The sequence below is a fragment of the Protopterus annectens genome, chromosome 1.part0 (genome assembly GCF_019279795.1).
Source record: "Protopterus annectens isolate FY-2018-M chromosome 1.part0, PAN1.0, whole genome shotgun sequence".
Classification (NCBI taxonomy): domain Eukaryota; kingdom Metazoa; phylum Chordata; order Ceratodontiformes; family Protopteridae; genus Protopterus; species Protopterus annectens.
In genome coordinates, this window is record NC_056725.1 from 949,050,210 (window position 1) to 949,075,891 (window position 25,682).

General features: G+C 36.2%; 1 protein-coding gene across 13 annotated transcripts in view; it reads left to right on the plus strand.

The window, feature by feature from the left end:
* The window catches only part of LAMA2 (laminin subunit alpha 2), a 4,753,606-nt gene that overhangs the window by 3,600,402 nt on the left and 1,127,522 nt on the right, over window positions 1-25,682 (plus strand). For all 13 annotated transcript variants that reach the window (XM_044064325.1, XM_044064371.1, XM_044064344.1 and 10 more), the window contains 3 exons: window positions 132-248; window positions 3,137-3,300; window positions 16,969-17,107. In XM_044064325.1, coding sequence (XP_043920260.1) covers window positions 132-248; window positions 3,137-3,300; window positions 16,969-17,107 — 420 coding nt within the window. The remainder of the gene's footprint in view (window positions 1-131; window positions 249-3,136; window positions 3,301-16,968; window positions 17,108-25,682) is intronic.

The following is a 25,682-nucleotide window of genomic DNA, read 5'->3' on the forward strand; positions in this document are numbered from 1 at the left end:
TCAGCCCTCCCCTTTAATAAGGACATGTCACACTACAATAGAATAATTCGCTGGAATTACTAGGTAGTACATTTCTAGAATTCTAGTGCTTATTCTGTTGTACTCATATTATTTTACTTTTTTTTTTGCAGAAGAAAAAACAAGCAGTTGATAATGATGCAAAAGCCACTAAAGCTGTCCTTGAAGAAGGAAAGCAAATGCTGGTTGAAGTCAGTCATCTATTGAATTGGATTAATGATGACACAGATGTAAGTTTGCAGCAACTGCTGTTTAGTATGAAATATTCATTTTTGGTTTTCTTTTTTGACACCATTGTTTCCTACCTCTGTTTTTTAACAATTAAAATAGTAATATGCAATGAGATGAAGTACTGAAAGTTTTAACTTGTCTGTGTTTGTCATTAAATGCTGAAGTATTTCAGAAGTATTCTATGACCTCTTTAAGGACGTAAATGAGAGTATACTTCTGCTCATCATGCCATGACTCAGCACAGAAATAAATAGAACTTGCTGGAGGGACAGGTTCATAACCCAGAGGCTCCCTTCGATCTGGAATAGAATTCCAGTTCATGTGAGGCAGAGCACCTCACTGAATCTCTTCAAGAAGAATCTCGATAGGTGGATGGGGGATCGTAGGTTTGTCCCAGGGATTACTCCCGTGTCACTATTAGACAGAGGCACAGTAAACTAAACCTTAAAAAGGGCACAGTATACTCAAATCAAGGGTTGGCGTAAGCCATACAGAATCGGGCTAGGCTTATAATTGCCCCAGGGCAGATAGCCTAGTATGAACCTATGAACCTATGAACCTATGACAAAGTTGGATACATATGAAATCATGCAGTTTGAAAATACTATACTGACCAGCACTGTACTACTCCATAACCTAAACTGGAATAAAGTATTTCATCATAGCCCACTTGCTCAGTTACAATTTTGAGTTATGAATCTATAAATGTTTAAAATTGAATTGCTTATTATATCTAACATTTTGAATACCAGTAGTAAAGAAACATTGAAAATTATGTGAACAAAAGCAGATAAACTGTACACAATTAATTACCATTGTTATATAATAACATGGCTTTGCTACCTGAGATAATCTTGGATTTATAAAGTCATGAAATCATTCTGCTTCACTTCCTGTCTGAGCTGGTCACTCACATTTACTACATAGCTGCCTTCACTAATTCAATATACATTTTAGAAAATAAGTCTAGTCTCTACAATTCAGGATAACAGACATACATGTTAAGGGATATGTAAAAGAGATAAGAACCTTTGGCGCTAGTTCAAACATCTAGTAGTAAAACTACATAAAACGAGAAGCCTCATACTTGCTTCAGTTTAACAAATATACAGATAGAATCCTAAAGAAATTAAATGAGAATCTGTTTTTTCATCTGATTAACGTTAACCGTGGGGTGACAGCCAGATAAACATATTTATTGGTCTGGTAAAACCTTAACACCCTTAATGTCAGCTTGACCATTGTGACCTAGATTAATTGTTTTAAAGTTCATAGATACCTGATGTAATTGAAGAGCAGGAGGCAACAAACTATCAATTAAATTACTTAATTACTTCTTTATAAGAATCAGTCATTCTTATGTTAATTATGTAGTGACTAACAACAACAAAAAAATAAAAATAATAATAATCAGTTTTCTTTGACAATTATGAAGTAGAAATTTTAATTTTGTTGGTCATTAAACATAAAGGTGTAAAATAAGGTAACTTAAAGAAGCAGTCAATTTCTGTGAGTTAAGGTAGCCTCAGACTGAGAAAACATAAGCTGGTTGGTATGGAGTACAGCCCCCACAATGAGTGGTGCATAAGGCTGTCTCCATGCAAAAATAATTTTTAGTTACAGTTTATGCAGCTGCCATTTCAGTTTTAAGTTTCATTAACAATAAAATAAAAATGTTCATTGAAGTAATCTATAACAGACTTCCTGTTTTATATTTATATTTTGAAAAGGGTAGAGATTCTTTCCTAAAAGCAAAGAAATGTAGAAATTTGTGGCTCTACTTAACCTGTGTAATAGGTTTTTGTATGCCCAGTGCCTAAGTATGATTAGCTGTATTGCATTAAATGTTATGACACTGCCTATTTTGACATTTTTAACACATAGTTTCCAAAACAAAGCTGTTTAGTATGATTTCTGTAGGCTTTGCATAGCACATTTATTTATAGTTGCATAAAATATTTCTTTGTCTTTTGAGATATTTCACTAAGAATTGAAAGAAAAGTATTGCTGTTCTTGAGCTTTCTTTTAAAAAACAGTAAGATAAAAACTTTCAGTAAAACAAGCTTCATGTCAGTTTGTCTAAGTCTTCTAACATACCATCCTGACATAACATAGTAAGAATATGTATAGTTCACCATTTATTTTTCTTTCTTGACAATTGTTTTGTGTCATTAGAGTGAACAAAAGGAAGATCAACAAAAAATTATTAAAACACAGTTGGAACAATGGCATATCAATAGTCTTCATTTAACACAAGAATAGCTTTTATTGTAATAGGTAGGATATGACACTAGATGTAGCAGCACAGCTGGTAATACAAATAAAATCTGCTTTAAAAGCATGAGAGGTTACAAAACAGTAATTACTGTGCTGAGTACTTAACCATAGCAGAAAAATATACCTTTCCAGTGAGCAAAAAATAAATTACCATTTCAGTGTAATCCTTTCCAGCAGGAAAAAAGGTAGAAAATGCATTTCTAAATATACCTGCAATGCTTTTGTTTTTAAATATCTCAAATATATTCTGAAGACAGTCTCAAACTGAGCAGTTGTCCTGAGATACCATGTTTTGGATATATGAAACACTCAGGTATGCCATTACCCATTTCTTCAAGCACCAAGGCATGACAACACCTTAGTAGGACTGAAGGCCTGTACCACAGTATAAGAAATCTTTTATACATTATCTAACAGCAAAATTTCATTAATTTCTTGATGGTTAATGTTAGTAGGCAATACAAAATAGTTAAAATCTGACCAGTAATTGAATAGGTATCCAAATAATGTGCCAACAAAAATGAGCTAGAAACAAATTAAATATTTAAGTTATGTAGATAATGTAATGTTGGCTTTGTGTTAATTTTTATGTCTTTGCTGCAATTTAAAGAATATGGAAGCTATCAAAGATGAGATTGAAGGTCTATCTAAAGAACTGAATGACAAGATAAATGGCCTAACAGAAACAATGAAAGAGAAGCAACTTTTAGAGAAGGTGTCAGAAGCCGAAAGTCGTGCAGATGTGCTAAAGGAGTCTTCAGAAATCCTAGATGGGTATGATATTTGTGAATTTCTGTTTTGTGCTTGCATAAAGTTCACTCCACAACTGCCTGGCACATATGTTTAATATAATGTAAATTGCTAAGATAGCTTTTGATGCCAAACACCTTGATACTATGACTAAAAGTATGTGCCTTACCATCAAGAATGTAAACTGAGCTACAGAGGACTATAAAAATGTAATTACATATGATAGGAAGACTAGACCCTTCAACTGAGATTCTAGTAAAACAGGGACAATGCAACGCAGTGATTCATATAAATGTAAACTGAGAGCTGTCATTTTTCCAAAGAAGCCATACTTAATGGACAAAGATTAGGGGTGGTGGGTGTGCTGTAATACCATTTCTGTGGGGTAGCAGTCTTACTCGGTTTGCTCAAGATAATACAGTTATTTGAGGGTATCTATCTTCAGAGAGAGAGAGAAAAACACCTAATTCTCAGACAGAGTTGGTCAAAATTCTAAGACCTTTCTCTTCATCCAAGAGCTATGGAAATCACTGCAACGTCTGCAGTGTTTTTCAAAGGAAAGAAGCAGTTGGATCAGAGAGGTTCTGGAAGGGTGAGAATGCCAAAAGAGAGGTACATCTCTTTTCTTGTACCCCATAGTCCTCATGTTTTACTGGCTCAGATTGGCTGCTCCATTTAGGCAAAGAAAGTAGAGAATTGAAGTGATAGTAGAATCTCTTATGGTGAGGGTCCCAGCAGGAGACTAGAATCATGAAGGAGGTAAGAAACATTTTGGTGTGGACAGGATTATTTGGAGAAGTAACATTTGAGGAAGATTAATTGCATAATTATAATGGATAGAAAGCAAATCACGATTTCAAGAATTTCTGCAACAGGGTACAAAACTGAACGTTATCGTCCATATAGGAAGCAATGATTTTAAAGTGGTCAAAGTGATGCAGAAGAAGTCTGATTTCAGAAGGAGTGTTCTTCTTGACCAAAGTAGCACACTCTGTGAAGTGTTGCCTTTTTGCTGTATTGGAGAGGTTATGGTAACCACCATGTGACAGAACAGATAAATAGTAATAGCTCAAAAAAGACAAGATCACGAAAAAAGAGAAAATAATGAATACAGTTACTAAAATCAAGTCAAGAAGCTGTCCATTCTGAGAAACATGATGAAAATGAAAGAACCACTCCTCAATATTCAAGCAGTCAGGAACCTGTTACCCATAGATCTTTGAGTGAAATATGTGTAAGTTTGCTTTTGAGAGTAATATAAGCATGTGTGTATACTAATGTATTACATACGTACATATATTGCATTCTCCTATGTATATGTATATATATATATATATATATATATAATATATATATATATATATATATATATATATATATATATATATATTTACATGCATATCTATGCGTGTATGTGTGCGCTTTACATGAAGAACAGCTTTTGTATACAGAAAACCCTAAATATGAGAAAAATAAAGAGCAAATAAGGGGTTAAAAGGCATTTTAGCTCACTTTGGAGACTAGTAAGGGCAGTAGAAATGGGTGCCAGTTCTGTATTCAACACAGTAGTGATTACCTAGTTTGTGGTATCCTGGGGATTTCTGTTTTCCTTGACTTACAATGATCTCAAAGCTGTTTTAAATCCTTTTTTAGTGTCTTACTGCTATTTTTCTGCCATTTTAATCATTCTGTAGTATTTCCCACTGAAACTAGGGTAGCTAGCAGCTGTTGCATAGTCCAGATACAGGCTTGCTGCTTCTGGTACTATTTGTAGTGATTTGTTTGTTCTGAGCACATTTTCTAGGTCATCTTGGATTGAAGGGGGCCTATCTGCACTTTTGTGAAAGAACTGTACTGATTCAGGACTTGTCTACTAAAGAGAGGCTGGTCTTGGGCTTGGAATAAGCATCCTCATTCATCCTTTTGTATTTTTCAAGTTTTTAGCTTCTGGGACTTAGGCCCCGCAATTAAGCAGGTTTCTGCTTGTTTGTGTGTCACACAGTATTCCACATTGCTGTACAGTTGTGTGCCAAAGCTGGACAGTTAAAAGTCAACGAATTTTCCCTAAAACCCAGTTAGAAATATCCATCCACTGAGCTTCTGTGTGAAAGATTCTGAATAGCCACCCATAGTGACAACAGTCTTCACAACCTAGTGTTATGGACAGTTGGACTACCCCTGTTTCTCCTGCCAACCTTGTTAATTTCAGTCTGTTGAAACAGTGTAGCAATTGCCTCATGTACACAATCTTCTACTAATAGCCCACTCCAGTGCAGAGTGTAAGAGATGTATTTACACCAAGAATCTAGAATCCATGCTCTGTCTCACTCAAAACAGTAACATGGAAAAGGTTATCAACACACCCACTACTACATATGCTCATAGTACCACTACTTGCACACATACCACTAATCATACACATAGTATGCATCAAACACATAAATCCACATACGCTGAGGTTCTCTCGAAAAATGTACTGAAACACTAGAGACCTCCAAAACACAAGATTGTTACAACTAACACAGTCCTCACAGCAACCATGAAACATAGCAACACCAGTGTCTTACCCACAAAGCCAGTAAGGCTTAACACTCAAAACTCAAATTTTCTTGTCATTGCAGACTCAGTAGTGAGACACACAAATGTCCTCACTCACCAGGCTGGACAAGGAGAAAGTCAGAATCAGCTGCCTGTCCTGTGCCAGGATTTATCAAATCACACATGCACTCATGTCTCTCAGCAACAAGTACCTTTATGACTATGTCATAGTTCATATTGGTATGAATGACTTGAGATGTACCTCACTGGACTATATGAAGAGAGACATGTTCCAGCTCTCTGAGTATGTGTCCCAGAAATGTATGTCCCTAGCCTTGAGCGGCAGACTACCTTCACCTAGAATGATGTCACAGTATAAAGAAAAAATGATTGATTTTAATAATTGGCTCTGTTTTTAGTGTAATTCAAAGGGGATCCAGTTCCTGTCAGCCTAGAAAACCATGGTTGACAAACATCACTGCTTTGCCAGAGACGGTTTGTACCTGGCACCTCTAGGCTTTCAGCTGCTGGGAAAGGCTGTTGCCTCCCCGCATAGTGCTTTTTTTAGGCAAGGTCTCAAAAACATTACCAATGTAAAGTTAACTAATCACAGCAAAATAAGGGTCATGCTACTAAATGCTAGGAGCTTAAACCAAAAACTGCACACCCTGGAAGCACTTCTATCACTAGAAGAAATAGATGTCTTTGATTCACAGAAACCTGTTTCAAGGCCTCAGAGAATACCCAGCCTTGCAAGGCTACAATGCTTTCCACACCTTTAGACCAAAAAATTAACATGTGAAAACCAAAGGAGGTGGTGTTTCAAACAATATTAGAGATGAATTCACCTCCCATCTAGTTAGACTGGAAAACTCCATGGAGTTACTCCAGGTCCAAGTTACAGTGGGTAAGATCTCCATTCAAGTTATAGCCAGTTATAGATCCCCCTCCATGGGTCATGACCCTCATGAAGCCTACTTGGCCAACTGGAGAAGATCCAAGTTTTACCAAACACACTGGTAATGGTGGATTTCAATTATCCCACCATCAACTGGGAAACCCACGCTAGCCCTAACTCGCTAGCACAAAAGTTTCTTGACTTTGTTAATTCAAATGCCCTGGAACCAATTGTCCATACCTCGACATGGAGAAAAAAGATTCTAGATTTGGTCCTCTCCAACATGTCAACCAGATGCACTGCCACAACTGTCAGACACACATTAGTTAAAACTGACAACAAATCAGTCACCTTCTAGCTGGGACTTACACAAGAACTCACAAAAGGCCAAAATCAGACTAAAAAACTCATCAAACAAACTGTTCCCTCCTAGGTGAAGGTATAAATGCATTCCAAGTACCACCCCAAACTGAAAGTGGTAACTATGCCAAAGCTTACACTAAAGTCCTGTACAATCACATGCACAAGTGTATAAACATGGCTGTACCAGAAAGAATCAAAGCCAGAGCCCTAAGTAAAAACAAGCTGCAAGCTGCCATGGTAGACATTCAACATCAACAAACTTTACAATAAATGCAAAATATTGTTGTCCAAGTAAACAAAGGCTCCTTTGAGAGAAACTTAGCAAGTACAGCCAAGGACAACCATAATTCCCTTGACAGCTATGTATGTAACCTAAAGGATAGGACTCAATCATGTGGAGAGCTAGTGGCCAAGAGTATCACACACACTGACCCCACAGAGATAGCAAACCTGCTAGCGGATAGGTTTGGTGAAAATTTCACACCCTTATCCTTTCCTAACTTATAACAAACCTTGCTCCAAACTTTGCTCTCACCATACATATCTGAAGAGTAGGTCCTCATAGCCTTGTCCAAGGCAAAAACACAGCCTCTATGGGACCAGACAACATCCCGGGCTGTCTTCTAACAGGTGAAAACATGAACTAGCATTGCCACTAAGTACCATTTTCAGTGATAGCCTAAGCAAAGGCCTTGTTCCTGTGGAATGGAGGCCAGCAACAGTTATTCCCCTCCACAAAAGTGGCCTAGTAACAGTCCTGAGGAATTACAGGTCTTGTCACAAAAGGAAACACTGCCAGCCCAGCTATCTGGAATTTTGTAAATAATTTTATGTCATTTTTGAATATTAATACAATTCAAACATAAGTGTGTGGTATGGTGTAAAGTACTAAGCTAAAATGTAACGTCAGCAAGCCCTGCTCGCTTAGAAGAGAAATGTATATAAACTATTGTAATTGTGTAAATGTATATGTTTTAACAGTAGAAACTGGAACATAGAGGGTTAACTTGCAAAACTTCAAGAAAATACATTGAAATTAAATTGTTTTATGATTGTGCTATTAAAGTTCTTTCTCATTTTCAGTTCAGTAGCAGACACAATGTCTAGAGCAAGAAGTTTTTGTATTGTCTTGGAAAAGATGTAATTACTAGGTTTGAGATGCAGAAGTGTTTTATTGTTTTATGCTTCCAGGGTCTTCAAACATCTGAGAGATATGTATTTTTCACACAGAGATGTTAAATTTTGTTAGTCTCTGATAAAAGGGTTTTACTTGGGAACTAAAAGTCAGGTGACAGAAAGTGATGTCATCCAAACTAACCCAACATTAATATTTTATATTAAATTCAGAACTCTCTCAGAGAGAGACTGTGCATTTTGTATTTTGTCTTTGACCTGGAAACATCCACTCTGCACTACCTTCCACACTTCTGCCTGTCTGTTGTTCTGTAAGTAAGTTTCTAGGGCATAGTAACTCTTTCAGATTCAGATAGGAATATAGTAAGGTATAGCTTAAATGTTTTCTTTATTTATTTGAGACTGCCCTGCAGTGTTGTTTTAAATATTTCCTGTGATTTTGAACTCTGATGTAACTGATTACTTACTGAGTATTGCCTTGTTCTTTTGCTATTTATTTATTATTAAATATATTAAACCTATCTTTGTGGCTGATATCTGTGAGACATATTTAAGCTCTTAGAGTACTTGCATATCTATTTGGTGACACTGTACAGGCCACTCCTAAATAGCAGTTGATCAGACTACCATTTAGATTATTAGTAACATTATACAGTAGGATTGGACACCTTTTGTTAAAAGCCTTAGAATAACTGGTAAAGAGTTGGCTGGTGGCAGCTGGAACTACCTTATAGTCTGGACAGAAGGGGGCATAGCTAGTAAACTTGTGTCAGCCTTTCCCAGGTGTGTGTGTGTGTGTGTGTGTGTGTGTGTGTGTGTGTGTGTGTGTGTGTGTGTGTGTGTGTGTGTGAGTGTGTGTGTTTGTATATAAATAAAATCTCACCGTGTGTGTATGTCAGCTTCTTGGGCAGGGACACAAAGCACTGGTTGGACAGAGAGGGTGCTAGAGGTTTTGGCTTGGCCACACAACTGAAATCTCAACCCCATAGCTGTGCCAGTGGGGAGTCGTATTGGGGATCTGGAGAAACAAGCCCCAGACTGACTGTGATCTCTGTGTGCTCTTAAGGGAAATTGCACTTTACTGTGTGTGTACTTGTCATCCTCCCAATCTGTACATTCTCCACTCTTGCCAGTGGTGAGGATTGAGTCCCCATGATTACTGAGCCAGTGCAGGGGTGTCAATAGGCCCATAAGCCTGAGCAGCTTCATCTGGAAGGCCATGGAATGTATTATTATGGACCTCATAAATAAAGATATAGGTGACCTTCAAACCCTGGATTCTACCCAATTCTGCTTCATGAATGGCAGATCCTACCTGTTAAGTCTGTTGGATTTCTTTCAGAATATGACCAAGGTGACCGATGAGGGCAAATCTCTGCACACAGCATACCTCTACCTGATAAGTGCTTTAGACACAATCTCACATTCAGGCATTACTGATAAACTTAGCAAACTGAATGTAAATCTGTTGATTGTAAGAGGAGATGCCAACTCGCTTACAAAGTGTCCACACAATATCAATGTTGGTGACTGTACATCACTCAGCAGACCTGTTACCAGGGGTCAGTGCTGGGCCACCTAATGTTTGGTAAAAACTTCAAGTCAAAACTAAGGGGTTATAGCTAACCAAGTTTGTAGATGACTACAATCTAGGTGCAATCACTGAATCCCCAAATGATGTCAGTATACTCCAGGAGGGTCTCAAACAGACCAATGACTGATCTATTAGTCACAATCTCAAACTGAATGCAAATAAATGCATCTACATTCCTTTCGGCACAAGCATTGCCACCTCATACTATCAAATCAACAACAATACCCTAGGTATTCATGAACTGGGAAAGGACTTGGGATCACAAGTTGATTGCAACATTAACTTTGACTACCATGTGTCTACTCTAGTAAGGAAAGCTTTCTACATAGCACACTTGATTATGTTTCTAACAAAGAAGATGAAGGGGCTCGAGCATGTGCCTTACACAGACTGACTAAAGTTACTGTTACTGTACACCTCATCTTGCAAACTTCTTAGGGGAGACTTATGCCTGGCCTACAGAGCAATCCAAGACCCAAACCTATTGAACTTGCTGCTTATCCATAAATCAAATGGGACTATAGCTACCCATTTCAGGGACCTAAATATGGCCTACGATTTAAATAGGACATGCTGAAGGGACAGCTTTATCTCCCAGTGACTGCTACATCTTTGGAACTGGCTACCAATTCTTGTGAAACAGAGCACCTTTATGACACTCTTCAAGAGGAACCTGGACAAGTGGATGGGGTTCTGTAAATTCTTACTGAGGACAGAGACTACAGCCCTCCTGGACATGGGCAGTCATCATTCTTCTCTCTTTCTCCTTGTTCAGTTTAAGAAATGTAGGCACTGCAATGTAAAACAAAAGGCTGCTTAAAAGAGCACAACAAAAGAAACATCAATGTGCTTTTTTCTCATTCTTGCATTGGGGAATGACTGGATTAAGGCTGTCAATTTGATCTAGTAACAAGTTTTAAGAGAAAGCAAACAAAAGAGAAAGAATGCTCACATAAAATGAAAAATAATATTGAATATTATGAGGTTATTTTTAGCAAATAAATGTAGCCTTAGTAGCAGTTCTGGGCCTGGTCCTCGTATCTCCATGCAGGCAATCTGATAAAGGGAAATTGGCTAGAAAAATGGTAAATCTGCTAGGAGATTCTGTTCTCTGAAAGATTTCAGATGTTTTTCCAGCTGGGAGAGCTACAAAGATAAGACAAAACCAAGCAGCACTTAGTAGAAGCACAGGATGCACCATGCATCTTAGTATGGTAACCTTTCTTCTAGGTTAATTTAAGTGAGTGTGGCAGTTAGTTTGGGACATTTGTTCCTGTCAGGAGAGTAAAATTTCAATATTTGAAGATGTATATAGTCTTGTGTGCTAGTGGTAAGTTAATAGGTTTTAGGGGGTATTGAGGATGTGTTTTTATGAGGGGTTTCAATTAAACAAAAAGTTTTATAAGATGTGACATAGGCTTAAAAGGAATGACAAGAAACAATTATATAAAAGTGCAAACTGCCAAACAGTATATGCATGTAAAACAAAAGCTGGAATTAGACATTTAACAAAAGCACTGTTATACATAAAACGTGGGAATAATAACTTTTTAATACCTTAGTACTTTCTGTAATGTCTTTAAATGTCAATGGTCTCACAAATAAATATAAAAATAAAGAGTAGTAAACTATATTAAAATGTAGAGAGCAAATAGTTATGCTGCAGGAGATACACTTGGAAATAATTGAACGTGAATTTGATAAAGAAAGGTTTTCAGGGTGGTTATTTAGAGGAATACCTGTGACAAAGGAAAAAAAGAGTAGTACTTGTATTAATTACAAGAGGAGCTCCAATAGTGATAGAAAAGGATAGAAAACATAATAATGGTAGATTTGTGGTACAAATGTGGAGGATTAACTTGGTATGTATTTGTAATCCACCTAAAATTATTATAACAGAGTTTATGAAAATTCTGGGAGAAATAATTAGCTTTCAGTAAGGAATATTACTTATAGGTGGACACTGGAAATTGATTTGCAGCAGTGAAGATGTGTCTGCAGGGCTCAGAAGGTAAAGAATAACAAAGGAGGGCAGATTTTTGAAGAATTTATGAAAATATTTGGCATGTGAATTCAGCACTAGGAATTTGGAGTGAAGTTACATATTTTACACCAAAATACAAAAAGTAGGCTAAGCTAAACATGATTTACATTTCACAGGAACATGTGCATTTAGTCCAAGGTCTTGACACACACCCAATGACTATTTCAGGTCATGTGCCAATAATAACTATAATAAAAACAGTGGGTAATGAAAAAAAATGAGACACTGGCACTTTCCCACCTACCTGTTGAAAGGAAAGGAATTTAGGGGATAGGTAATGGAAATTATTCAGGAGCTTTTAGAAAAGAAATACATTTCTTTCAAAAATATATCTAGGCAGTGGAATAAAATGAAATTGCAGTTTAAAAATTGCGTGGAATGTAAAGAAAGAGAGATATGTTTAAGGAGTAACAGGTATTATTTAGAGGGACTGACAAATGTTAAAGTATTGAAGAATAGGGGGAATCTCACAGAACAAGAAGAGCAACTACAGAAGGCTAAAGAGAAAATAAGGGATTGCCTCAATAATATGCATGAGTTTAGAAAAATTGCTGATAAGGAACTGTTTTTGATAATAACTCTAGAGCACAAAAAACTTTTAGCACAATGACTTGGCAGCAGAAAGTAGAAAGGACTGTCGCCAAACTTAGGGAAGCTATAACAAAAAATGTAACAAAAGTTCCTGTAGTGGTATTAGAAATATTTTGGAAATTCTATGAAAGTCTGTATAAAGCAGAGAAAAATGGAAATCAAGAATAAGTACAAATGGAATTTTTTACAGAAGACTTACATATGCCTAGGTTAGAAGTAGATGAGGCTTAATTACTAACATTTAGGACAGGAGGAGATGAGATAAAAATGGTGATGTATAACCAATGTACAGGAAAGACGCCAGGAATAGATGGTATTCCTGTGGAAGTTTGGAAGCTAGGAGGGAAAAATTGATAAAAATTTGGAAGATTTTGTTTAACAGTATTTTAAGAGGAGAAGGAGAAAGATCAACATCCTGGTAGCTGTTATACCTAAAGAGAGTAAAAATCCATCAGATCCAGATTCATGCAGGCCCATTTCAATACTAAACCATGATTATAAAGTGTTTATGTCTATAATGCCTAAAAGAATAGCAAAACCAATGCCAGGATTGATTGATATGGATCAATGTGATTTTGTAGAGGGGATGTTAACATTTGACAACATTATCAGAACATGAATGATCCAGAGGGAAGCAAGATGTAAGAAAATACCACTGCTGTTGGTGGGTCCTGATGCAGAGAAAGCATGTGACAGAGTAAAGTCGGAGATTAAGAGCAGGGCAATGGAAGCATATGCATTCCCTGATAAAATTATAAGGTTGATTAGGAGGAAATATGAGAGACTGGAGGTGAAAAGTAAAGTGGGTGGGGTCCTCTCTAATAATTTTTGCTTGAGCAGAGAAACCAGCCAGGGGTGTCCTCTTTCCCCTTTGTTATTTGCATTTTATTTAGATCCAATGGCAAAGAAAATAATGGACTCAGAAATTCAAGGTTATAATTGGTATGGTAGTCAGAAAAAACTGGCTCTGTTTGCAGATGACCTTAGTTTATACTTGACAAATCCAGAAAAGGACATTGTAGTGTTGTGAAACATTTTGAGACAATTTCAGATATTTTCAGGATACAAGATTAATGAAGATAAAACAAAGTCAATAGCACTAAGTTATGCAATCACACACAAATTCGTACACACAATATCCATATGTATGGGGACGTGATAAAATGAAGTACTTAGGAGTATAGATTAAAAATAATTCTGGTGTGGCAGTTAAGAATATGTGGGAAGAGACTAAACAAAAGATAATACAAAGCTCTGCTAGAGGGTAAGATGCAGGCAGTTCAAATGTTCTTGTCCCTTTAGTCTTATACACAGGTCACACATATTTTTATCAACCAGAGGAGAAGTTGTGGATAGCAATTATCGGAGAGCTGAAGGATTTTATCAGGGAGTGGAAAATGGCAAGAGTCAGGGTGGTTAATCTGATTCTTCCAATAGAACAAAGCAGATTTGGATTACCCCATTTGAAGTGGTATTTCAGAGAGCTACACAGTTACGGCTCCTTATACATAGCACAGTCAGAAAACTATAATTCAAAGTGGAAAGCGATGATGATGAAACAGGAGGAAACTTCAAGAAACAAGGAGAAACTGGCATTGTGGATGCAGATCTTTAAGGAGAATAACAATAATCATTCATAATATTTATATTCCTAAAATAGCAAAAATTATTCTAGGAACTAAGCCAACATGGGAATGGAGAAAGGAAATTCTGCAAATAGGGATGACTGCAATTAAGGATATAGACAACAGGCAAGACAGGGCTGTAACTTATTGGAGAAAACTGGCAAAGGAAGTAAGGTATTTTGAGCAAATAACTGGAGAGGGAAAGGTAATATAATGGGAAGATGCCAAGAATTTATTTGGACTGCATGCTGGAGATTGCCATCCTTATCAAGGAATGATATCAGAGTATAGACAAAGGGAAAGAAAAAAGGTATCCTAAGAGAAACATCAGCAATGATAGAGTTTTTAGTAGAATCTAGAACAGAAGCTGCTGTTAAAAAAGGAATAATTAGTAGAGCATATAAAATATTGCATGATAACTATAAGAATCGATCAGAGGAGGTTAGGCAGAATTGGGAAGATAGATTGGATAAGCAATTCACAAATAAACAATGTGGGGGGGGGTTATGTGTATCTCTCCTAAATATGCAACAAAATCTAGAAGATTTATGATTTTTGATTGGAAATGTTTGCATAGATATTTTTATACCCCAAGCAGACTCCAAGGAATTTTACCAAAGGTAGACAGCAAATGTTTGAGGTGTGACAGGGAAGAAAGAATTTATTGGGAAGATATTTTCTGGGAGTGTAGTGAGTTGGCAGACTTTAAAGATTTTCCGCAGAGTGCTCTGGCAGAGATACTGCTTGAACAAATTGATGTAAGTAGGGAAATGATTTTCTGAGCTATGATACAGAATCATAACTGTCTAGACATGATAAGGCCTTGCTGAGCCTAATTATGGTGGCTGCCAAAAATGCAATTACTAGAAAATGGAAATCAAAGTCTAAACCAACTGTCCTAGAAGTTATGAATATAGTAACTGAGGTAAACCAACTGGATTTGGGATCTTTATAAAGGATAGGAGCAAATTCATTCAAAAAAGGGAATTGTGGGAACAATACATACAGCGGAGAAATGAGGTTTAAAAGAAGGCAGGACTTGATTAAGCTATATCATTTTTGACTGACAATGATTGGATAGATTAGAAGTGATGTGTCATTTTTGCAACTAGGATTATGTCAATATGGTTTGTGATGAAAATGCTCTCAGAGAGGGATTATGTTTATATGGTTTGTTTTCATTCATGTAAATGTATGATGGCTTATGTCATAAGTGATTATTTAATAAAGATGTTTCTTGTTTTAAAGAAAACATCAAAAAAGGTTATCTATTCTAGAACACAAAAAATGGAAACAGAACCTCTGCTTCTGAATAAATGAATAGATGTCCTAGACCTTAGCCATGTACATAAATGGATGGATGGCTAAGATTTTCACAGTTGGCCCCAGTACACCTTTACTTATGTATAGCAACCCTAACTCCAACCCTAACCATTATGCTAACCTTTTCCCTAACCATAACTACATCTAACCCTAAACCTAACCTTACCTCAACTTGACACTAACTCTAATCACACAAATACTCAGGCACAAAGTACTAAAATGCAGTTTATAGATGTGATGTTCCATACCAGGCATTCTAAAGACCAATATTTGGACTTTGGATTATACATACACAAATATCTGTTTGTCTATTATATGTATGTATGCATATATATATATATATATATATATATATATATATATATATATATATATATAAAATGCACTCGTATGTGTGTAAGTGTGTGTGTGTGTGTGTGTGTGTGTGTGTGTGTATATATATATATATATATATATATATATATATATATATATATATATATATATATATTTATATATATATATATATATATATATATTTATTTATTATATATATATATATATATATATATATATATATATATATATACATACATACAGTAGATATAAAAAGTTTACACACCTCTTTTAAAATGCCAGGTTTTTGTGATATAAAAAAATTAGACCACAATAAATAATTTCAAACATTTTCTAAGCTTTAAGACTTTGGATATGGGGTCCCAGACTTCCAATAGGGCACCCACATATACAGTATGTGTTTAGTACTTCTTGTGTTTTTCTCTGTAGTAGTAACCCTTATTCCAGTTAGGGGCAGTAAGAATGATGGTGGGGCTTGGTGATCTCAGTAGACATTCACAAAGTTGATATTTATTTGCACAACAGGTTTTGGGACACACCTTTCTGCATAGTTCCAGTGATGGCAAACCTATGACGTGCATGTCAAAGGTGTCACACGCCACAATGTTTTGTGTGACACATCAGGGATCACCAACACCCAAGTTACCAAAGACAATGCTTTTGCATTATTTGCTCATGTGAAGTTCACTGAATTATTTTTTGCCAGGAGATTTTGGCACACCAAATCCAAAAGGTTTGCCATCACTAGTTTAGGCAGTAGTAACGAATAAATCATTTCTGAAGTTTGGTGTGTCTTTTATTCAGTGGTATATTGTAGTGGCAGAGCTTAAGTCAGCCATAACAGCATGTAACCAGACAGAAAGTAAATCAATCTGTGTACAAATTGCAAGGATCAGTGTGGAAATTAACTGTATCATTGTCTGACTAAATATGGAACAAGAAAAATGGAATAGGATACTGAATGGTAGAAAATAGAAAAATGATAGCTCTTAATTCTTATTGTCATTTTTAGTCAGGACTGCAAATATCAAAAACCTGTGATACCTTAGTTATGATGTGAACCAATGAAGCTTTCTTTGGCTTAATAAAACCATTCTGTATAATTTTGTAAACCAATTGTGCACAGACTTTATAATTCTGTCATTCAATACTTAGACCTTTTTTAAGAAAGTAGTTCTTTGACATATTATTTATAGCAGAAAATTAAATTTTGTGTTACTAACATCAGTTTTAAATTATTTAACAGAATTCTTGCAGAAGCCAAAAATCTGTCTTTCAATGCGACAGCAGCATTCAGAGCATACAGTAACATAAAGGACTTCATTGAAGAGGCTGGAAAGCTGGCAAAAGAAGCCAAGGCCCAGGCCATGGAAGCAGCACAACTAGTAAGAAAATCATTTCATTAATGCTTGTCACTGAAAAATTTCTAACCCTTCTTAGCAATTAAAGATATACTTGTTGAACAGGAGTAATAATGGACAATGGCTTGTAGGCAAAAATATGCTTTCTTGAAATATTTTCTTTTTTTTTTTTTTTTACTTCTACAAGCTTTTCCTATGGCTTTAAGTATGACTGGACAAAGAGAAACCTGTCAAGGATCAGAATCCCCAAGCTGCGTTCCATTAAAAAAATGTCCCTCCATCTCCAATCATGTATACTTACACATATTGTATGTACATATAGCCCATCAATTTTTGATCTGTGCCTTTAAATTAAAATGAACACTCTAGGAAGTGATGACACATTTTGTATTTAAAGTTTTACGGAAATGACATTCACTGTTACGTCTGAAGAAGCGGATTACCGCGAAAGCGCTTACGTCTATTAAAAGTTTTATGTGTTTTTGTCATCAAACTGAGTGGATTATTACTATTACTACATTTGCATCCAGCTCTGTGAGTTCGTACCTTGCCATCTTTAGTGGGGATTGTTTTTTCTACATACTTTGGGACTGGTTTCGTTTTTGGTATATATAGAGATATATATATATATATATATATATATATATATATATATATATATATATGGGTCTACTGTATATAATCGAAAACTCATGTTTTCGAAAATGAACAGTAGACCCACGGTTACGTGAAAGTGCACCACAGTGGAGGACATTGCACATTCGTTCTAGTGGTGTTCGCGAAAGTGCACTTTCAGTGAAGTGCACTTTCGCGTAACCGTGGGTCTGCTGTTTACCACAGTGGAGGACATAGGTCTGTGACTACTCAGCATGGAGGACATACAATTTCTTCCACTGTGGTGTGGTAGTCATGGACATTAGGGTTAGGGCTTGGGTTAAGGATAGTGGATAGCCCTACTAGCTATCCACTATCCTTAACCGAAGCCCTAAGCCTAAGGTCCGTAACCATTTGCTCAAGTGGTGTTCGTGAAAGTGCACTTTCGGTGAAGGGTCTACTGTTTATTTTTGAAAACGTGAGTTTTCAATTATATACAGTAGACCCATATATATATATATATATATATATATATATATATATATATATATATATATATATATATATATATATATATATATATATATATATATATATATATATATATATATATATATATATATATATATATATATATATGTGTGTGTGTGTATATATATATATATATATATATATATATATATATATATATATATATATATATTTATTTTACATTTGTTGACTGGGATAGTCCGACTGGATATATGTCCATTTTCAGCGGAGACCCAGTGAGAAAAGCTCTAAGATAATAATACATATTGAACATTTAGTAAATGCTAGTTTCAGGCAGATTATAGTCATAAGCAATACCAGCATTTAGCACATAGAGTACTAACTTATTATAAAACACTTTACAAAACATAACATTATTTTCAAAGTTATATATACATAACATTACATTCTGGTTTAAGACACGTTGAGCATTAGTTATACAATTGACCCTTCCTGAAATGGAGTGGTTGAAAAAAGTTAGAAGTAGTTGAAGGTAAGGCACCTAAGAAATAAAAAGGTCACTAGTCGGGGTTAGTGCAAGGACATAACCAATGAGTTTTGAAGTATTTCTTGAGTTTGTATTTGAATTTAGTGAGGGTTCTAGGGTCAAGTCAGCTGGGAGTCTGTTCCATGTTTTTCCAACAGAGTTGGCAAACAGAGAGTCCCTAGCTGAATAGTTGGATTTGTATGTTTGAACTAGGAGTCTAGTGGATGATCACAGTGGCCGGGTGCTGGTGTAGGGGCTGATAATATTTTTGTAGTGCAAGTATATTTTCTGGTTGGTAAAGGGCTTTATGTGCCACTATTAACTGGTTGAACTGCAGTAGGCTTGGCAGTTCAAGCCATCCCAGGCAATTTAGGTTGTGACAGAGATGTGTCCGGAAGGCTGTGCCAGTAGCAAATCTGGCAATGTGGTTATAGCAGGATGATAGTTTATTAAGATCTGTTTTGTTTAAGTTGGAGAATAGAGGTGAGGTGTAGAGAAGAGTTGATAGCAGATGGGAGTGGGCAATTGCAGTTCTAGCAAGTGGGGTAAGGAAAGGTTTGATTTACTAAAGAGAGACAAGTTTTTTTATTAATGGTTTTGATAGTTTGATTGATATGCGCATCAAACTTCAGGTTGTTATCCACTATGACACCCAGTAGTTTAGTTTGGGCTTCTGGGGAGATGATTGTGCCATTATTAGTGGTTATGTTGAAGGATGGCGGGGGGGTCCTGCATTTGGGGGAGAAGAGGAGCAACTTAGTTTTGTTGGAGTTTAGGATTAGATGTTGATTAGAGAGCCACTTTTCCACTGTATTGAAGGTATTTTGGGTTAATGTGAATAAAGTAGCTGGTGGGTGTCAGAACAAATCAAGGTGGAGTCATCCGCATATTGAATGCAGGTAGCATCTGGGATGACTGAATGAAGGTCATTAATAAAGATGGAGAAAAGAAGGGGTCCTAGTATCGAGCCCTGGGGGACTCCTAATGTGATGGGTAGGCGAGGTGTTAGCTTGTCCTGCCATAGGACTGCCTGTTGCCTGCCCTGCAGGTAGGACTGAAACCATTGGAGTGCATAGTTGTTTAAGGAGAAGGCTTTCAAGGTATTTATAAGCATTTTGTGGTCAACCATGTCAAAAGCCTTTGTTTAGATCTAGAAAGAGTGCCGAGGATATACACTAACTCCATAATTGCACAAACTTGAAGAAAAGGGAAATTCCCCCCAAAAAGAACATCACTGCAACACAAGTTCATCTCAGTGATTACCTGTGGAGTAGCTCCGATCCTTGGCATGTTGAATTTCAAGTAAATGAGGTTCAAGGTGTCACAGTTAGGTAAACACATAATATGTACTGCACTGATATTTTTATTTCTTTAACTTTGCAGTCATATATGTATGCTGTTTCCCAAAACATCTGTAGTATACATTATTCTTGCTGCCTTTTGAGTGCAGCTTTTTGTATTTCTTGATTTCACTCATTCATTTGTCAATGCAGTCTGTCTGGCTTACAAAGCTTGCTCATTTTTATATGCTGCTTCAGCTGTTAAGTCACAGTGGCTGACATGGTACAATAAGAGTTTTATTGACTGCAGTCAGTATGCCATTTTAGCATATAGATGATTTATGGGCTCACACACCAAACCAAGACACAAGCGCTGTGTATGTTGATCAAGGAATGCTTCAAAGTGTTTATAAGTGACTTTTTCTTTATACCTTAAATGGAATATGTTTCTCTGGGCAACTGTCAAAACAGAAAAAACTTCAAAAAATACTCTGCTCCAAGGATTCCAAGAGACAAAAAGTTTATTATAAAAACACTTGCTTTCAAACTAAAATGTGCTTTCTCAAATTATCTAAAAACATCACTACAAGCAGGTGTTTATGTAGCCAGTTGAATACCTTATCACTAATAATAAAAACATAATGTAATGAAAATTTTCTTCTACTATTTTTTAAAGCCACAGCACTTTAAAACAGTATTCAGGCTGATAGTATTATTTAGACCAGAGAATGTGTCAGCCCTTAACTCTGCTATCCATCTGACTCTGGATCCTTACAACTATTGGCACCCCACCTACTCAAAATCCAGAAACTCACAGACAGGGACTCAAGTGGCTGTTTCCCTGTCTGTCCTCCTGGGCACATAGCTGCTCAGACTCAAACATAAGTTCAGGAAGCAGTTGCCACTGCAGGAAGACACCATCAAGGTCTATTCTCAGAGCTGGTAAATCAGGAAGAGAAGTGGGGAGAGTACTTTAGGTTTAGGGTGGGGAGGGAGATTTGAGGTTTGGGGAGTGATTGGCAGTTAGTGCTAGGTTAGGGTTAGGAAATGGAGGGGGATTTTAGGTTTAGAGAGTGATTGAGAATTGGCTCGGAGTTAGAGCAAGTGGATTTTAGGTTTAGGGAATGATTTGGAGTTGTCTCAGAGTTAGGATTAGGGAGTGAATAGGAGTTGTTTTTAGGGTTAGGGTCAAGGTTCTGGAAGGGGTAGCTTAGTGGTAGTACATGCGACTTGGAGTAGTGAGAGTGTCCAATATCAGCATGTGGCTGCAGGTAAATTTGGTATGAGCTAATGGCATGTGAGCACTTGTAGAAGACCCCCTGAACTCACTTAGATAAGTCTTGCTATGAGTATCTCTATTCCTTTTGTCTTTTGTTGGAATTCATGTTACATTAAAACAGAAATCGTGTTGGTTCCAGTCTTCCAGACTATCTTTTTGAAGCCGTTAATTAGTTTTCTTCTAATACCAGAGATGCGTGCATATATATGCTTTATTAAATGTATGCTACATTTACCTACATGTACATGATTTGCATGCTGATCATAAGTAATATTTTTATATTACAGCTTGCGTAACTATTAAATTCATATATATATAATAGCTATGGGATACGTAAAGGTCTAATCAGATGAAATTTTTATACTGCAGGCAGATCCAACATGGGAAAGGTCCCTTATATGTTCTTTCAACACTTTTATCATTTGTCTATTTTCATTTCTGTATAAGATAATGTTTCTTTCAGGTCCTTGCCTTTCTTATATGCAAAGCTTGGTCTCTCATTTATAACATTATCAGAGCCTCAAGGACCCTCAAAGAATGTTAAAATGTCCCAGTTTTTCTGTATAATTCCTTTCAATACTATAGTATCTTTAATGTATATAATGCAAAATGTTATTGCATTACAGTTAATTTCTCTTCTCCTTCTTATTACATACACCACTGTTATCAAGCTGTTCATAAAAAGAGGGCTTTGCTCTTCCATGTCTTTTACTGCTTAGTGTATCTAAGGCTTCATTTAGCATTTCTTCTTCATAGCCTATGCATACCTCTCCACAGGTATACACTAAAAATAGGAACAAACCAATGAAAAGTAGGACACTCCATCTAAATATCTGGACATGTAATTAGAATAACATTTGAATAGCAAGTAAGCATTAACTCCTGTTGCTTGCAGTAGGAAAGTGAGGTATTACTCAGAAACATGTTTAAAAACAGAGTGACAAAAATGATGGAAACGTGTAGTAGGCACATTTGCAGTGATTTGGTGGACTTTAAGAATTCCTTGCAGGATGCACTGCTGGAGATGCTGGGTGGGCAGATTGATGTAATGAGGGAGATGATTTTTCTGAGCTATGATATAGAATTGGAATTGCTTCATCATGGTAAGTAAGGCCTTGTGTCTAATTATGGCGGTTGCCAAAAAAGCAATTACTAGAAAATGGAAATCAGAATTTTAACCAGCTATACTGGAAGTAGTGAATATAGTAAGAGAGATAAAACCACTGGAATTGAGATCATTAGTAAAAGGTAGGAGCAAACTACATAGGAAAACAATAGAATTGTGGGAACAATACATACAGGGGAGGAATGAGATTTAAAAAAGGCAGGACATGAGCTATGTAATGTTTGACTGAAAATTATTGCATAGATTATAAGTGATGTATAATGTTTACAGCTGGGAATGTGTCATATGGTTTGTCAGGCAAAAGGCTTGCAACTAGAATTGTGTTGGTGTGGTTTGTTTTCATTTATATAAATGTAAGATTGCCTGTGTCGTAAGTGATAGTTTAATAAAGATGTGTCTTGTTTAAAAAAAAGAGCAGAGATTGAATAATTTATGTAATGTTGCTTAGGTTATCCAACATATAGCAATATATGTGAAGTATAATGTTTGTAAATGTTAATACAATTCGGTTCTTTTATATTTATGTAAATATATGCAAATTTGCCTATGTTACAAGTGATAATTCAGAAAAGTTTTTTTTTTTTTTTTTTAAAAAAGAAAAGTGTAAGCACATTATCAAAAGAGACAGTGTAAAACCTGTAGACTTTAATATCACATATCATATTTACTATCACAAAGCTGTACCACACAAGGTCATTTGTTTTTGATTCAGAAAAAGGGAGCTGTAAGATGCTTGTCATCTGATTTTAAATTATTGTTCCCTCTAGTATTGTTGGTCATCCAGTGTGGTTGTTTCTGTACTACTCAGCTTTAAAAATTACTTACAATGAAAGGGGATTCAGATGATTGTGTAAAAGGGTAAATCCAGTGGTGGCTGGTGACTTCAAATCAAAGGGGGGCTGCAGGAGATAGCCGAAAGGGTGGGGTCAATGGAAAGGGGTGCGGACAACTAGAAAGGGGAGGAGCTATTCTCAAAACCACAAAAACTAAACATTAATTAAATATGCTGCCCTGGGTGCCAAACCCTCATTATGAGAGTCCAAGCAAGACAAATGAAGTGTAAAAGAATAAAAATATTTCAATGCATTGGCTGCTTGACAGCTTACTTAATATCTAGATGGAAACAAAAAGGTTGTGAGACATGAAAACATAAATTACTTTTTAAATACATTACTGGAATGCCAGTCTAAATCAAGTATAAGAAAAACAAGCAGCACTCAACTCTAACCACTTTTCCTTAAATTGCAGTTCTAATTATAATTTATATTCAGCTTTATTAAAGTACCAAGTAACATGCTGAAAGTAGCAATCTCTGTGATACCCCCACTTGTAAAAATGTTTCTTATCCAAAAAAGACCTGCTGCCTGACAACTATCTACTTGTTTCATGGGGAAAACATGATCAAAGTAAAAAATGAAAAGCAAACAAGCTCAAGATACATTGCTTAAAGGATTACTGTACAGGTTATGGATCACATGATTGGCATTATGTTTAGTTTATGGGTAAAGCCCTCAGAGATCACTGGAAGTCTCCAACAAGTGTAATGAGCTTCTTAAAATAATGTAATCCTGTCCTTTATTACAAATACTGTCATATGTATTTCAATACCCAAGGTGTATACATTATCTAGTTAAGTATTCTCTGCATGGCAACAACAGAAAGGCTTCAATGTTGGCAATTCTTTAACAGTATGCTTATTAAAGCTTACTTGCATGTTATGATCTCAGACAAGCTTACCTGATGGTCATTAAAGCATTGCTACTTACAGAGCAACAGGCACTTCCAGTAATAAGCATAAATCAACTGTACAAAAATATGACAGAAACCAGACCATTCTGCAAAATCAAGAACAGATGAAAAGCCACTGTAGTACTTGTGTCTACCTTGGATGGGGGATGCCCTGCACATTTACACTGCATGGGGGGATACCCTGCACATTTACACTGCACAACTGCTCCTTGCCTTGCTTGGACACATCCAGAGTCACTACATGGGGGAGTGGGGTGCAACAAGTATGTCACAATTTGAAATGTCTCTGGCTGTCTGATGGCCCCGACACATTTGTCATACCTCACCATCAGAGCAAAGCCATACACAGAAGTGGGACAAAGGCCCAAAAATAAGGACAATTTTTAAATATTGCTCTTATAAACTTAGAAAGATAACAGAATAGTAGGTCTTGTATTAGTATGAGTTTTCTGAAGGATATGAAATCTGAAACTCAAATGTCTGTCATTATTTTCTAACGTCAGTCTTTAATGATTTATCACTAATTTGCCAAAAAAACTATTTTATGAAAAATGGACCAAAAATGTGATGCAAACACATAAAATAGCCACACGATACAGCTGGGAACCTGTCAAAGAAGGGACATTTTTTAATAATAGTACTGCTAACTTGAGCAGCTCACAAAATAAAAGAATCTACAGGCATTTCTGAAATAAAAGTAATCTATAACTCTGATTATTACAGTTCTTTCTAAATTGTAAACCCTCCATGTTTTCTTCCAAAATTGCTATTTTTATGGAGGGATTATTAGGGAAAGAGCAACATTTTGAGCCAAATTTGGGGACAGTTGAGAGGTTTGGCTATGCCTAATTCTATAAAGCAATTTATTTGTATGTACCTCTCAACCTGTTAATGCAACAAATCTGACAAGGCCAAGTATATTGGGGGAACATAAACAGTACTAAAAATTGCTCTTGTATAAACTGAGGCAGTTGATAGAACAGGTCTTACTTCAGCATGCATTTTTCTGATGGTTATGAAGTCTGAAACTCAGTGCCATTAGTGACTTAATTCCTAAATGATTTTCCAGAAAACCACAAATATTATGAGGAACAAACCAAAAATAAGAAGCAAAAATCTATTCATTCTGTGAAAATCTGGACAGTTGGGAGGTATAGTTCAGCTGGGGCTGTTGTTGAGTTTGCCGCCCTTCCCCCTCACAAAATCATGGTTGAATGGAGCCCTCCCCCCTGCAGCCATTCCAATGATCCATTACTTGGCTATATCACTCCATTTACCATAAATACTAATGTGCATACTGCTTTACTTCTATGATGATCTGGATTTCATTTGAAAGTTTTATCTTGCATTTTACAGTACAAACACTAAGATATCTGCTAAACAAAGCAACGCAGTCGCACAATGAAAACAGGCTTAGCATTAAAAACGTCTCTGCCCTTGAAACGCACATTCAATGAAACAGCATTGAAACCCAGATTCAAAGAAAATACATTTTGCCAGTGGCAGATAAAGATTAACTTTGGGCTGTTTTCAAATCATAGGCCCCTTGCACA